Raw genomic sequence first — 12,894 nt, forward strand, 5'->3', positions numbered from 1 at the left:
TAACCACAGGTGTGAGGCAAAAACCCCGTATGTGATCTACACACTACACCCCCTAGAAAACACTGTGTGCAACTAACACTGTAACATGTGCCTAGAATAGGATGCCAAGTGGGCATCAAAGTGGTACACTGAAACCTGTGTGCTGTGGGCAAAGCCTTTATTAATGCAAAATGTAAAGTAATGTGGGAAGTGCTTGGTGCATACTAAACCATGATATAATCATAACTTATAGAAATGTGCCACAGCACGGAGGAAATCCTGCACGTCACTATAGTCACACTTATGTTGCAAGATGTGTTTCAGACGACGCTCCCTTACAACAACTCAGGTACCAACTCCTTTTCCCAATGGTTCTTGGAATTTATAAATTCCAATGCCCTGGATCAACTAATCCATTGTCCCACCAGGGGCTCCAATATCCCAGACCTGGTCATTACCAACATGGGAGACAGATGCTCCACACCAGTGGTCACCCCCTTATTGGTCACGTCTGACTATAAGCAAATCATCCTTGACATCCACATCCAACAGGAGCAGAACTTAACAGATACCCGTCGAGAATCTCTGTTGCGGGGGATGCCTGTGACACCACGAAGGAAGGCAATTGTTGTAAGGGAGTGTCGTCTAAAACACATCTTGCAACATAAGTGTGACTATAGTGACGTGCAGGATTTCCTCCGTGCTGTGGCACATTTCTATAAGTTATGATTATATCATGGTTTAGTATGCACCAAGCACTTTCCACATTACTTTACATTTTGCATTAATAAAGGCTTTGCCCACAGCACACAGGTTTCAGTGTACCACTTTGATGCCCACTTGGCATCCTATTCTAGGCACATGTTACAGTGTTAGTTGCACACGGTGTTTTCTAGGGGGTGTAGTGTGTAGATCACATACGGGGTTTTTGTCTCACACCTGTGGTTAGGGTGCAGGGGGTTCTTTTCTTTTCACAGGGAATTGTCTGCAGGCATTTGTCACTGCAGCTAAACTTCCATACTGCCATCTGTCCACCTCCAGTTGTCTCACAGTGGGTTGTCGCACCGCCTAGGTGCCTGAACCCCAGCAAACTATTTGCAGACATAGCCTGGGTGAAGAAATTCACAAAAAAATAAAACAGAACTAATTCATAAACATAGAACAACCAAAGAAGGCACAAAGTCCAGTATACAACTGAAACAATGAGAAGTACTTGCGTGCGTACTCAAAATACACAGTTCTATATCACAAGCTAATTACTCTTAATCCCTCCAAACTTTTTGATTTTTATGACAGTTGTGGTATCTCAGTTCTGGTGTGATAAATTTTACTTTCCATTTTACTCTACCTGTAGATACAATAGGGAAAAAGAAAGCTTGCCCAATAATTCATACTCTGCTTTCTTCACACCTGGAATAATGCAATGTTCTGTACATGGGAATTCTTAATACACAGGATGAATTGCCTGCAGCAGAAAGCAACAGCTAGACTATTCCCTACAATCTTATTATGTCTCTTATGTGGAGACTGCATTGTTTGCCTATAAAAGCTCAAATTTTGTTAGAAGGGTACTTGAAGTTCTTTAAGACTGGACTCCCACCAGTCTTAAAGGCTTACTGGTCCAATACAGCCTAATCCAAACTACCTCTGATTTCTCAAAGTCTACAGCATTTCTAAGGGTACAACATGAGATCCCTGTTGTTACCTTTCTCATACCACAAGTGGTTCTATGAATGATGCCAGTGTGTTGAAAATATGATTTTTTTTTTACCTTTTTTCATAATGCTAATGCAGCTGATCAGCAAAATGCATATAAACTTGTGACCTTTTCTAGTAGTCTGAAAATGAAGAGGATAGACAGAAAAAATGCATGAAACTTAAAATGTAAATTTCACGTTTCTGCTTTTGGAAGCTGGCAGGTCATAAAGTTCAATTAAATTGTACTTCAAAGGGCACAGTTCTCCAGAACTGTAAGGGGATGCATACACTGATATCCAAACAGTTAAGAGAAACATTGAGGATCTTAACTGTTAATCTATTCTTTTCTGTGGTCTAGCATCAGAGGAAAATTTTTCCATTCCATTTGGAAAAACTGATTTAGTTACTTTTGCTGTGGGAAAGTAAGCAACTAAAACAAGACGTTTAGAAAGGAAAAAAATGTAAACTGACTATCCCTGGGCTTTTTGGAAAGTGATGACAGGAATGTGTAAACATATTTAAGACTGGTCTTAGTATTGCCTAACCTTGCCTTGTCATAGCAGAAGTCCATGTTACTTCATGTAAGTGCTACGCAAATCCACATCTGAATTTATCTTATTAATCTAACTTAGAGTAGTCAGGCACAGTATTTTGCAATAAAATACAGCGAAGATATTAATTCACCTGTAGATCAGATTCTTCTTTACACACACCGTGTACTGTTATTTTGATAGTCACTGTGCACTCTCCTTCTGATGCATATTTAATATATAAAGTTCATTTATTCACTTTGAGCTCTTGTAGCTTTTATTTTTTTTATTTAACATATACAATACTATTTGTTATTTAAGAAGGGGGTATTAATCATTGTCGGGTGCAAGATCTGGCTTCCGTTTCCAATTAGCTAGCTTGCTTGAGTCTATTTCTAGTGAAATATTAATCTTTAAGTATTCATAGTGTCCTAAATGAAGATTAGTCTGGCAGCTACAGTGGGGGCATTACTGTGCCAGGAAGAAATCTGTGGGAACTAGAGAACACTGCAAGCCTATCCTGGGAAGTATGTTTGCCTGTGAGTGCGTGTGCATGCATATGAATGAGTGAGCGAGAGACAGGTGGAAAAGGGGCCTGGGGAGCTATACTAATGACTGTTCTCTTTATGTCACCTGTGTGAAGTGTAGTCTGGGTGTGAATGTTGGAAGACAGTTATCAGGATAGCAGTGCATATACCCTTGATGCTCTTGGGACCAAGCTGTATTTTCTGAATTGATTACTGACGTGCACTTTCATTCTTTACTTTAACCTGATACGTGCCTTTAGTTTGAGTTGAGAGACCATTCCTTTAGTGCCACCTTGGTCCTTCCTTCACAGCAAGCTGGCAGCGGTGGGATTCAAATCCCATCTATACCATCAGGTAAAGACATCAGACACCATACCTTACAAATATGCTTACTCAGCATCACTGTACAATTATTTAAGTTTAACTGTGTTATGATGCGTTTAAGTTAAATGAGAAAAGTGATGGAAAACAGAATTGCAAAGCAAAATTATAATGAGCCATTTAAAAAGGCATATAAAGGTAGGTAATGAAAATGTGCAATATAAAATGTTAAACATAAGCTTAATTATTATTAAGCTTCAGTAAGTACCTTACTACTTCTTCCACCTGGTAGTGGTATTTTGAATTTTCTATTTTAGCATCTTTAATAATTTATTCAAATTTATTATAGCCAATATACTTCACAGTATCCTCTCCAAATGATTTTTCTGCTTGTTGAATGTTGACTTTTAATATATTTTCCCTAGGCTTAAGCACAGCATCATAACTGTTGTGAGGTTGGTCATTAGCAGTCCAGAGTCCTGCTTTCAGAAACTGGTTGGACGAGGTGCTAAGCTTTAAAAGTGTGACCCTTCCCAAGTAGGCGAGGATCTATCTCAACTTAACATGCAGTGCCAATGAAACTTCCTTCATCAATTCTTAGATGGAATGGACCTATTTCTTTTCTGCTTCTACACGAAAAGAGGGAGAAATCTGTTACTTCCTGTTTTACTTTTCCAGCCTGCACCAGATGGTTTTGTGCACACACTGCAAACTATTGAATTTTCAAGAAATATAAGCATTATACATGCCTATACAATGCTGAATGTAAATGCAATAAACGTGAAGTGTTAAACATCATCTGCCCAGAAGCACAATTTCAATATAATTTATTTTATTTACATTTGTTTACTAGGAAAGTCTGACTGGGCCAGAAGCCCATTTTCAGCAGAGGCCTGGGGAAAAAGCTCCACAGAAACATAAGCAAAATACAAATACATATAGTAAGATGCAGAATACACATCTAGTTAGTCTATACAAAGAAGTATTCAGTACAGTTTTCTAGTAGATACAGGTTCAAAAAGAAAAACACAATGACTTTCAATAAAGAGATGCAAAATGAAACGTATGAGCTGGAGCCATGTATGGTTTATAACAACTCACAAAAAGGCTGTTAAAGCATCTGCACTCAGACAGACAACAGACCTTTATCAAACTGTTGCAAGTAGTATGAAAAAAATGAAAATGCAAGCACATATTTCCTTTTACCAAATTAATTTGTTAATCATAATACGTACAGGAAGAAAAATGCTTTAAAGATAAAGCTGAATGCCTCCTAGTAGTGTGAGTGTGTGTGTGTGTGTGTGTGTGGGGGGTTAGTTCATTACTGGAAGATTCCCTATCTTAGTTTCTTCAGTTTCCATGTTTTACCCCCTCCCCCATTATGCATTGCTCAACAGGTTTTCTTTTCTCTACCGTAATTTTCCTGACTGTGAAAGATTACCTGTCCCATAGCAACAGAATGTGGCCAATACCACTCTAAGTAGTAGCTCCCAGGTATAGAGGGGTGAAGTCCTGACTACAGTCTAGAGGCCCCAAGTTTGATTTGTGGCTGAGGTGTTTGATAGAGCTGGCAGGGATAGATGGGATTGCCAGTTTTGGAAGGAGGGTAAGGCAGAGCAGGACACATACTGCCACATATAATAGTGAAGGAACAATGTAAGAGTGTGTCTCTTGGGAAGGGTGGATTTTGGCCAGCCAAGCTACAATTTCATGGTAGCCTTTGAAGGAAGTGTGCTGCAGTATGCACTCATGTGAGGAAATGATTATGAGCCCCGCAGTGATATGGGTAGCACATTTTCCTATGAAAGGCAGGGATAGGCCATACATAAATGCTGTTGATGACATAAGGTATCTTTATGGCTGCATGAATGACTGTCCCTTCTGACTGCTTTTTCCTCAAAACAGGGCAAGCATTCCCAATGTACTGGGGAATGAATGAGCATGCTCAACTGGTAGGAGGCTTTACTGTCAACAGGCATGGTCGTACAAACAAAAAAACAAAGAAGTAATACAATACCATGATGGTTTAGTACATCAGTCTCTAAGGTACCAGTCTACGCTGCTCAACTTATCTTGCATGGAGATGATCTCCAGTGGTTTTGCTTTTTGTTGTCCTCAATTTAAAGACATACAATGGACAATGCTGAAAATGGTACATATAATTTCTACCAAGTCTGCCAGTTACTTTAGTAAGATATTCCACACTAGTAAGTTATGTAGTTTTGTATACATGCATCACCAGACAAAAAGTGAAACTTTTGGAATGACATGGGTTCATACTACTACAGAACCAAAGTGATGCACTCAAATCACTGCACAGTTCATTAATGGATTAAACAGCATACATTTGACTTGCATATCTTTTATATTCAAAGTCCTGTAAAAATAAATGAATGATTCCAATTATAAACACTACATTCGTAGATATCAATCTAGGACATTCAATGACTAAAAGCAATAATTTCTTACCTGGATTAACATTAATTGAAGAAGCGAGTATAGAATGCACCAGAAGGAAGACTCTCTTTTCCACTTTGGAAGGACAAAGTTGTGCAACTTCCCCCAGAGTAAAAAGGTACCTAACCTAAACAACAAATTGTTTCAGTTTCACATATGGATGGACTTTTTGTACCAATTGTGCATCTCATACTTCAACAATTTAAGAAGGCTTTCTCTCTTAAATCAGTTTTGTGTACTACCTTGTTTAAGAATAGCAATATGACAAAAGTTATTGCCACATACATAGTCAACATGAATTTTGATGCGAGGATTAGGCAACCACAGGGTTTCAGCTCCTCCTACTTATGCGGGTTATGCTAATGGTCAGACATGCAGTAAATATGAACACACAAAAAAAATGTAAATGCATTTTGTCATCATCAGCAAAATGCAGTAAGGTACACTCACATTCTATCTCCCAGTCCTGGCTATGTTGGTATGGAATCTCAGGCATAGCTGTGGTATTACTGCACAGCCAATTCAAACCTAAAAAAGTACAGCTGCTCGTGATCTTACCTTAACAGTAGATGTCCTTCTCTTTACTGTTGCAGTACTCATTACAATAATGATCCCTACCAAGGGCGGCCTGACATCTGGCCAGTATACCAAAGCCTTTAGGTTTCTCCAAAGTATGCTGTACGTCACATGTATGCTTGTCACATAGCATAGGGCATAAAGGTGGCATCAGGACGTACCATCCTCACAACTGATGGCCCCAGTAGGAACACCAGTCAAGAGAAATGGACCAGGGGGGAGGAGGAGGGTGGTGTGAATACTGCAACAGTGAACAGAAGGACATCTACCAAAATGGTTAGATCTTATACAACTATACTATGTCCTACTATTTCACGGCTGCAGTATTCATTACAATAGGGAGAGTGCCACAACTCAGGAAGAAGAAATGGAGGAGGAAGGACCAGCAGAGCTCTCTAGGACCCCATGAAGGAAGGCCCTAGCAAAACCAGCTCTAACTCTGGAAATTTCATCCAACCTGTAGTGCTTAGCAAATGTATACACAAAAGTACAGGTAGCTGCCTCAAGAATAGTTAGTATCCAAACCCTTGAAAAAGACACCAGAAAAAGCCACAGCAATAGTGGAATGAGTCTTAACTGAAGAAAGAAGGCTATTACCATGAAAGGAATAACAAACAGAAATGGCTTTTGAAATCCAAGAAGAAATAATTTGCTTGGACACAGCCAATCCTATGAACTAGGATGAAAGGAAACAAAGAGCTGATAAGCTTTACTAAAAGTATTAGCCTTATCCAAATAAAATCTGAGTTGTCTATGCACAACAAACGTTTGGCACCTTCTCACTGGCAGATTGTAGAGAAGGTGAAAAAGTGGATAGATGAATAGATTGATTAAGGAACAACTCATTCACCACTTAAGGCATAAAAAGGATTAGTATGATGGGACACCCTGTCCTTATGAAACAACAAAAAAGGACAAACCATAAGGGCTTGAAGCTCAGACACCTGTCTGAAAGAAGTAGGGCTAACAAAAGTACAGTCTTACAAGAGCAACGCTGCAAGGAAACTGAAAGCTGCAGGCTCAAAAGGAATTAAACTCCCAGGGAGGAGGAACAGGCTTCTGCGAGGTCTAAGATGAAGGACACTTTTAAAAAATTGTATCTAGAAGGTAAAGTAGGTGATAAAGGCAGACAAATCAGAGATAGCTGATAAGTGGGTCTTAGCAGAAGAATAAGCCAACCCAGCACTGAACAGTTTTCATTAAGAGACAACTAAAGGAACATCTACAGAAAGTGGATCCAGGTTACAAGAAACACACCAAACAGAAAACCTCTTCCACTTGGATAAGTAGGATTTCCTAGTAGTGGGTTTCCTGGACTCCTACAGGACCCTAAGCACATCCTCGCAAAAAAGGTGTCTGTGGAATCAAAATCCTATCACCCACAGTGTCAAGTGAAGAGTGGACAGGTGGGGATGGATGAGAGATCATTTTTCTTGTGTGAGTAGGCTCACCCTGTGAGGTAACTAATGATGATTGTCCTTGGTTAAATGCAGAAGAGGAGGGAACCAATGCTGTCTCAGCCAAAAGGGAGTCACAAGCAAGATTTTGGGAGCATCCTGTTGTGTGTTGAACAGGACTTTTGAAATAAGGGGAAGGACAGCAAAGGCATAAAGAAAACAACCCCTTCTAAGAAAAAGAGAGGACATCCACCCTGCAAATCAGAGGACCTGGCACTCTGGCACAAAACAAAGGTCTGCTCATAGGAAAGGCAAAAAGATACATTTGAGGAATTCTACTGGTGGATAATGCCCAGAAACACATCCCTGTGAAGCATCGATTTGTGGATTGAGTTACAGACCTGCTCAGAGAGTCTGCCACAATGTTTTGACCCGAGGGAATGTAACACGCCAGAAATGTCACTTGATACTGGATAGCTAGTTCCCTGACTAACAGAACTAACCAGCAAAGAAAATAAGACCTTGTCCACCCTGCTGTTTGCTGACATAACATGTCACTGTAGTATTTTCTGTAAACACCTTGAGAGGACCTGGGGAGAACAGAGTATGAAAGGCCTGAAGAGTGCTAATTTCTGTGACGTTGATATTGTCTTTCTGTTGGTGAGATGACCAGACGCACTGCACTTTTAAAGAGTTGAATGCTACCCCCCCCCATCCCACATCTGACGCCTCTGTGAAAAGCCCGACTGTGAAGAGGTTTATGAAAAGGGAGCCTTGGAATTAGAATCAACTGCTGAATCCACCACTGAAGTCTGTGCTTGAGACATGGAAGAACAGGATCTAAGAATTTGAGGGGATGAGAATGCTGAAGCCAAACTGACTTAAGGAACCACTTGAAGTTTTCTCATGTGAGGTTTGGCAAAAGGGGGCACAAGGAATGGTGGAAGCCATGAACCCCAGCACACTCAAATTCCCTCGCTCTTACTGAAGCCACATGAAGACAGGATTGAAAGAAGGAAATGAGAGTTAGGACATTGGGAAGGGGCAGGAATGCCAGCATAGGAACAGTCTGGATCCTGCACCTCAGAAAAACATGAAATTGAAAAGGAGTCAGAAAGGACTTTTGAAATTTGTTGCGAACCCCAGACTCTGGAGAAGGGAAAAGGCAAAAATGGAGATTTTGCAAAAAAATTTCTGGAGAGGATGCTTGAAACAGGAGATCGTTCCAAGTAGGGAAAGACTTGGATCACCCTCAGCCTGCAATAAACAATCACAGGAATGAGACATTTGGTGAATATCCTTAGGGCAGTAGAAAGGTCAAAGGCCAAATAGAACTGAAAATGGCAGGAAGTAACAGAGAAATGTAAACTTACTGAAAAGAAGATGAAAAAAAGATATGAAGAGAGACATTCTTTAGATTCAGAGACACCAGATAAGCCTGAGAAAAGCAATAGAGGGAACATAATCTAAACAGACAACATTTGAAAAGAGGGGACCTTCAGAAAGGTGTTGAGATGAGAGAGGTCCACAATAGGTCTCCAAGTGCTCCTAGGCTCAAAAAACATTCTGGAGTAAAACCTCTTCCTCCTTTGGGAAATCAGAACTTCCTGAATAGTACCCCAGATCAGAAGACCCCGAAGCACTCCGTGGAAAAAAAAGGCAACTGCTCTTGAGGGGGCTGAGGAACACCCATAGAAGGGGGAAGCAATTTCCAGGTCATAAAATACTCTAGGCAGATAATAGACAAAACCCAGGAGTCCAGAGTAATCCTAAACCAAACAAGAACAGAAGGAGAAAGATGAAGAGAAACAGGAATGTGGCTGAGAAGAACAGGCTAGTCAGACAGCACCTAGCTTATCAGGAAAGGGAGATTTCTGTGTCTTTAACAGGAGGAGTCTGTTTCCCACCCTTCCGACCCTTGGGGGAGAGCGAGACTGCCTATGACCAAAGACTGGCTTATTAGGGTAATTTCTCTGAAATTTAGGCACAGGAGAAACAAAAACATGTTTAAGTTCCTGTGAGGCCTTGCCCTTATCCTGAAGAGACTTAAACAAATCAGCAGCAGCTTCACCAAACAAGGTGCTTGTTGTCCAAAGGAGCATCCATCAACTTAGCCTTTATATCATCAGGCAAAGGTTATAGCCGAAGTCAGGAATATCTCCTCATCACAGAACTTAGGGCAGCAGCCCTAGAAAAAGAATCTGCTGCATCGTAGCGACACTTAATGAAATGGCGAGCCACCTGGGAAGAAGTATCTAACAGGGAAAGAGCAGAAATCTTCCCATCAGAGTCTGGGAGATCAGAAATTACCTGACAGGCCTTGGAAAAGAGCCAAAATTTATCTGGACATACAAGTCTGTTAACTGACAACCCTAAAAGCTAAGGTAGCAGATATAAACGTTCTTACCTAGCCTTTCCATAGTTCTGCAGGCTTTATCAGAAGGAAGTAACTTTGTAGAAGGCAACAAATGAGATGCCTTGCCAGATGCCACAGACACCACAAAAGGGCCAGCAGAAGGACACCTACAGAGAAATCTACAGTCCTTAAACACCCTATAAAACCTATCAAGTTTCTTGGGGGCAGGGAATCAAAAGCCTTAGATGCAGTAGAAAAGGCAAATCACAATGCAGCCAAAACAGGAAGAAAACCAGAAGGTCTCAGAAAGTCCATCTGCAGGGAATCGTAATACCTTTTCTGTGCATCAGAAACCTGGGCACAATCCCATTTAAAGAACTCCATCATTTTGGAGATTGGGTCCTCAAAAGAAATTTCCTCGAAAGGAATGTCAGAACTCTCAGATTCCTCTTCCTCAGACCCATAGTCTAAAGAAGAGGGAATCTGAGATGAATAAGCAAGGGGTCCTTCATTAGAACCTACCTTCTCTTCAGAGGAATCCTGTTCCTAGGTCTTCTGAGAGGAATAGAGGACCAAGGGGGAGCTGGAACAGAAACTCCAAGAAGTAATTTCAAAGCCATCAGGTCATTAAACAACCCCTGAGTGAAATGCTGCCATTCACTCGCAGGAGCTGGAGAAACATGCGTAGTCGTTTGCTTTTTCAACAAAGGGACATGCGCCTTATCAAATTTAGAAGGCTCCGACCCTGGATGGCATACAACAATTGTAGATGGGACTTCCTCTCTAGGGCCCTTGGAATAATCTGCTGCAGTTCTCCCTTAATGTCCAAGACACTTAAGGTTGAATCCCCGCTAGCTTCTAAAACATCCATGGCAAAAGAATTCAATGGTGGAGCCAGGCGATCTTCCGGGCTTTCACTTCCCTCAGGAGAGATGTCCAGCAGAGGCAGCACAACGGAAGAATCAAACCTAGATTTCTTGACCACCTTATTCATGGATGGCTGACCCATGGAGCGGTAAGTTTCTTCTATCATGCCTTTCGCTAAAAGCTTAAGACGGTTCATTTTCTTGCTGCTCATCAGGAGATTAGTATAGAGTACAGCAAATACATTACTGCTGCAATTTGTTTCACTTTCAAAATAGTCTAACATCAGAGGGCTACACAGAAATTGGCTATCATTTTGAGATGGGTAGACAGGCAGGATGATAACTTGACAAGGGACCGTGTTTGTGTCTATATACAACAAAGTTAAAATTCATTACTCAGGCCACTATACCACTTATCAGTATAGTACATCTGCAATGCACATAAAAAGTGGCTATACTGTTTTTGGGTACAGGTTAGATGTGAAAGAAGAGAATAATTACAAGAGGTCCATGTGAAACAATCACTCATAAACCCTGTTTTGGGAAGCAGTGTGCATGTCTGACATCAACAAGTTGAAATGTATTTCACTCATTTCTTTCACTTGTGTCAAGCTGCCAGGCTACATCATCCTCTCTTTTGATTAGATATGAGTATACAACGTCTGGTCAACATGACAGAAACCAGCCATATCCAGAATTACTCTATATTCCATTGTCATTATACCAGGCATGAAAAAATATTTTACTTCAAAAGCCAATGCAACATTACTCTTACTTCATATTGGGTGAAGTTGACACATTGTATACTAACAAAGTAAGTGTTCTATTATGTACAGATCAGTTCTCCTACTTGACTACTTTAATCCAAACCTGTCATCTGGTTAAGTTCCACTAGATTTATTTGTAAATCATACCATACAAAAAAAAAAAAAGAAAAAACAAAAAGAAAGAAAGAAATGTAATCATAAACTGCAAAACCATTGTGCATGGTACACAGGTCTTTTGTTCACCTTTCTCTGGTCCATTTAGAACCTCTCTTCTCCAGCCAAAAAACCTAACCTGAAGCACTCAAGACTCAGTCCAGTACTGGTGATTACAATATGAATGGTTATCTCTTCCTTTAAATTACAAATTTAATTATTAGTCACCTATATACAGCAAAACGTCTCAGAATACCATTCTATGCTACTGATAAGCACATATTTCCCTTTTTTATCTCAAGTTCCTTAATTTCCTACTTACAGGATTTATGTATTAAGTAGAAACATTAGAGCAACTGCTACTTATTTTAAGAATTTATTTTATTTTTTTTTAACTCTGAGTTTTGAGTTCCTAGATCATACCTTTCTTCATTATTACAAGATCTTGAGGGTTACTTAAGTTTGCATATTTTTATCTTCAGAATTAGGGACAAAGCAAAAATAATTAGGGAAATGGCCCTAAATTAGAGAACTTTCAAAATACTGCTACCACAAACACAGAGCTTTTAGGTAGGGAGCAAAATTTTGATTTAAAACTAGTGGGGCCCCTACAAAAATGACAGAGTAGAGATTTATGTCTCTTTGTGGAAGCCTTTTCAAACCTTTTTATATAAAGTAACTGTCTGTCCCAATATTACTTTATCCACAACTGTCTGATTCACAGCTATTTTAGATGCTAACTCCTGCACTAATATTTTAGAATCACATGGAAATTCCCAAATAAAAAAATGATTTTAATTACAAATTTCCTCTCTATTACTTCTCCAGCACCTCCTGCTAATGTTGGGAAAATGAAAGTTATGCATTTACCATAACACTAGTTATGCATTTACCATAACACTAGATCTGTATCATCTTCCTCCTCCTGTCTTCAGTACTGGGTACACTGTGCATAAAACTGGCTATGATGAAACTTTTGGATCCAAAGTGCAAGCTACTCCTCTCTATCCACAATTCCTCTCTACCTTCACAGTTTTTTAGATCAAGTTTACCTACCTATATCAAACAAACTTTACTCATATTAAGATAAACGGGAACAGAACTAGAAGACGACCAGTTCTAGACTGTAAATAAAACAATGCTGCAGGCAGGTCAAGTATAATCAGCCGGGAAAATTTGGCAAAGGGAAAGCAGGAGGGAAAGTTAAGATGGATGAAAGCAGACAAGTACATAACTTTCATATCTGCTATATGTATATATATATTAT

General features: G+C 39.9%; 1 protein-coding gene across 1 annotated transcript in view; it reads right to left on the reverse strand.

Moving 5' to 3' along the window:
• NCAPD3 (non-SMC condensin II complex subunit D3) overlaps positions 1 to 12,894 on the reverse strand; it is a gene marked incomplete in the record, with an annotated part of 2,635,837 nt that overhangs the window by 1,211,959 nt on the left and 1,410,984 nt on the right. The window contains 1 exon segment of the mRNA XM_044081165.1: positions 5,525 to 5,639. Within this exon segment, the coding sequence (XP_043937100.1) occupies positions 5,525 to 5,639 (115 nt within the window).

Source organism: Protopterus annectens, chromosome 8.part0, assembly GCF_019279795.1.
Source record: "Protopterus annectens isolate FY-2018-M chromosome 8.part0, PAN1.0, whole genome shotgun sequence".
Classification (NCBI taxonomy): domain Eukaryota; kingdom Metazoa; phylum Chordata; order Ceratodontiformes; family Protopteridae; genus Protopterus; species Protopterus annectens.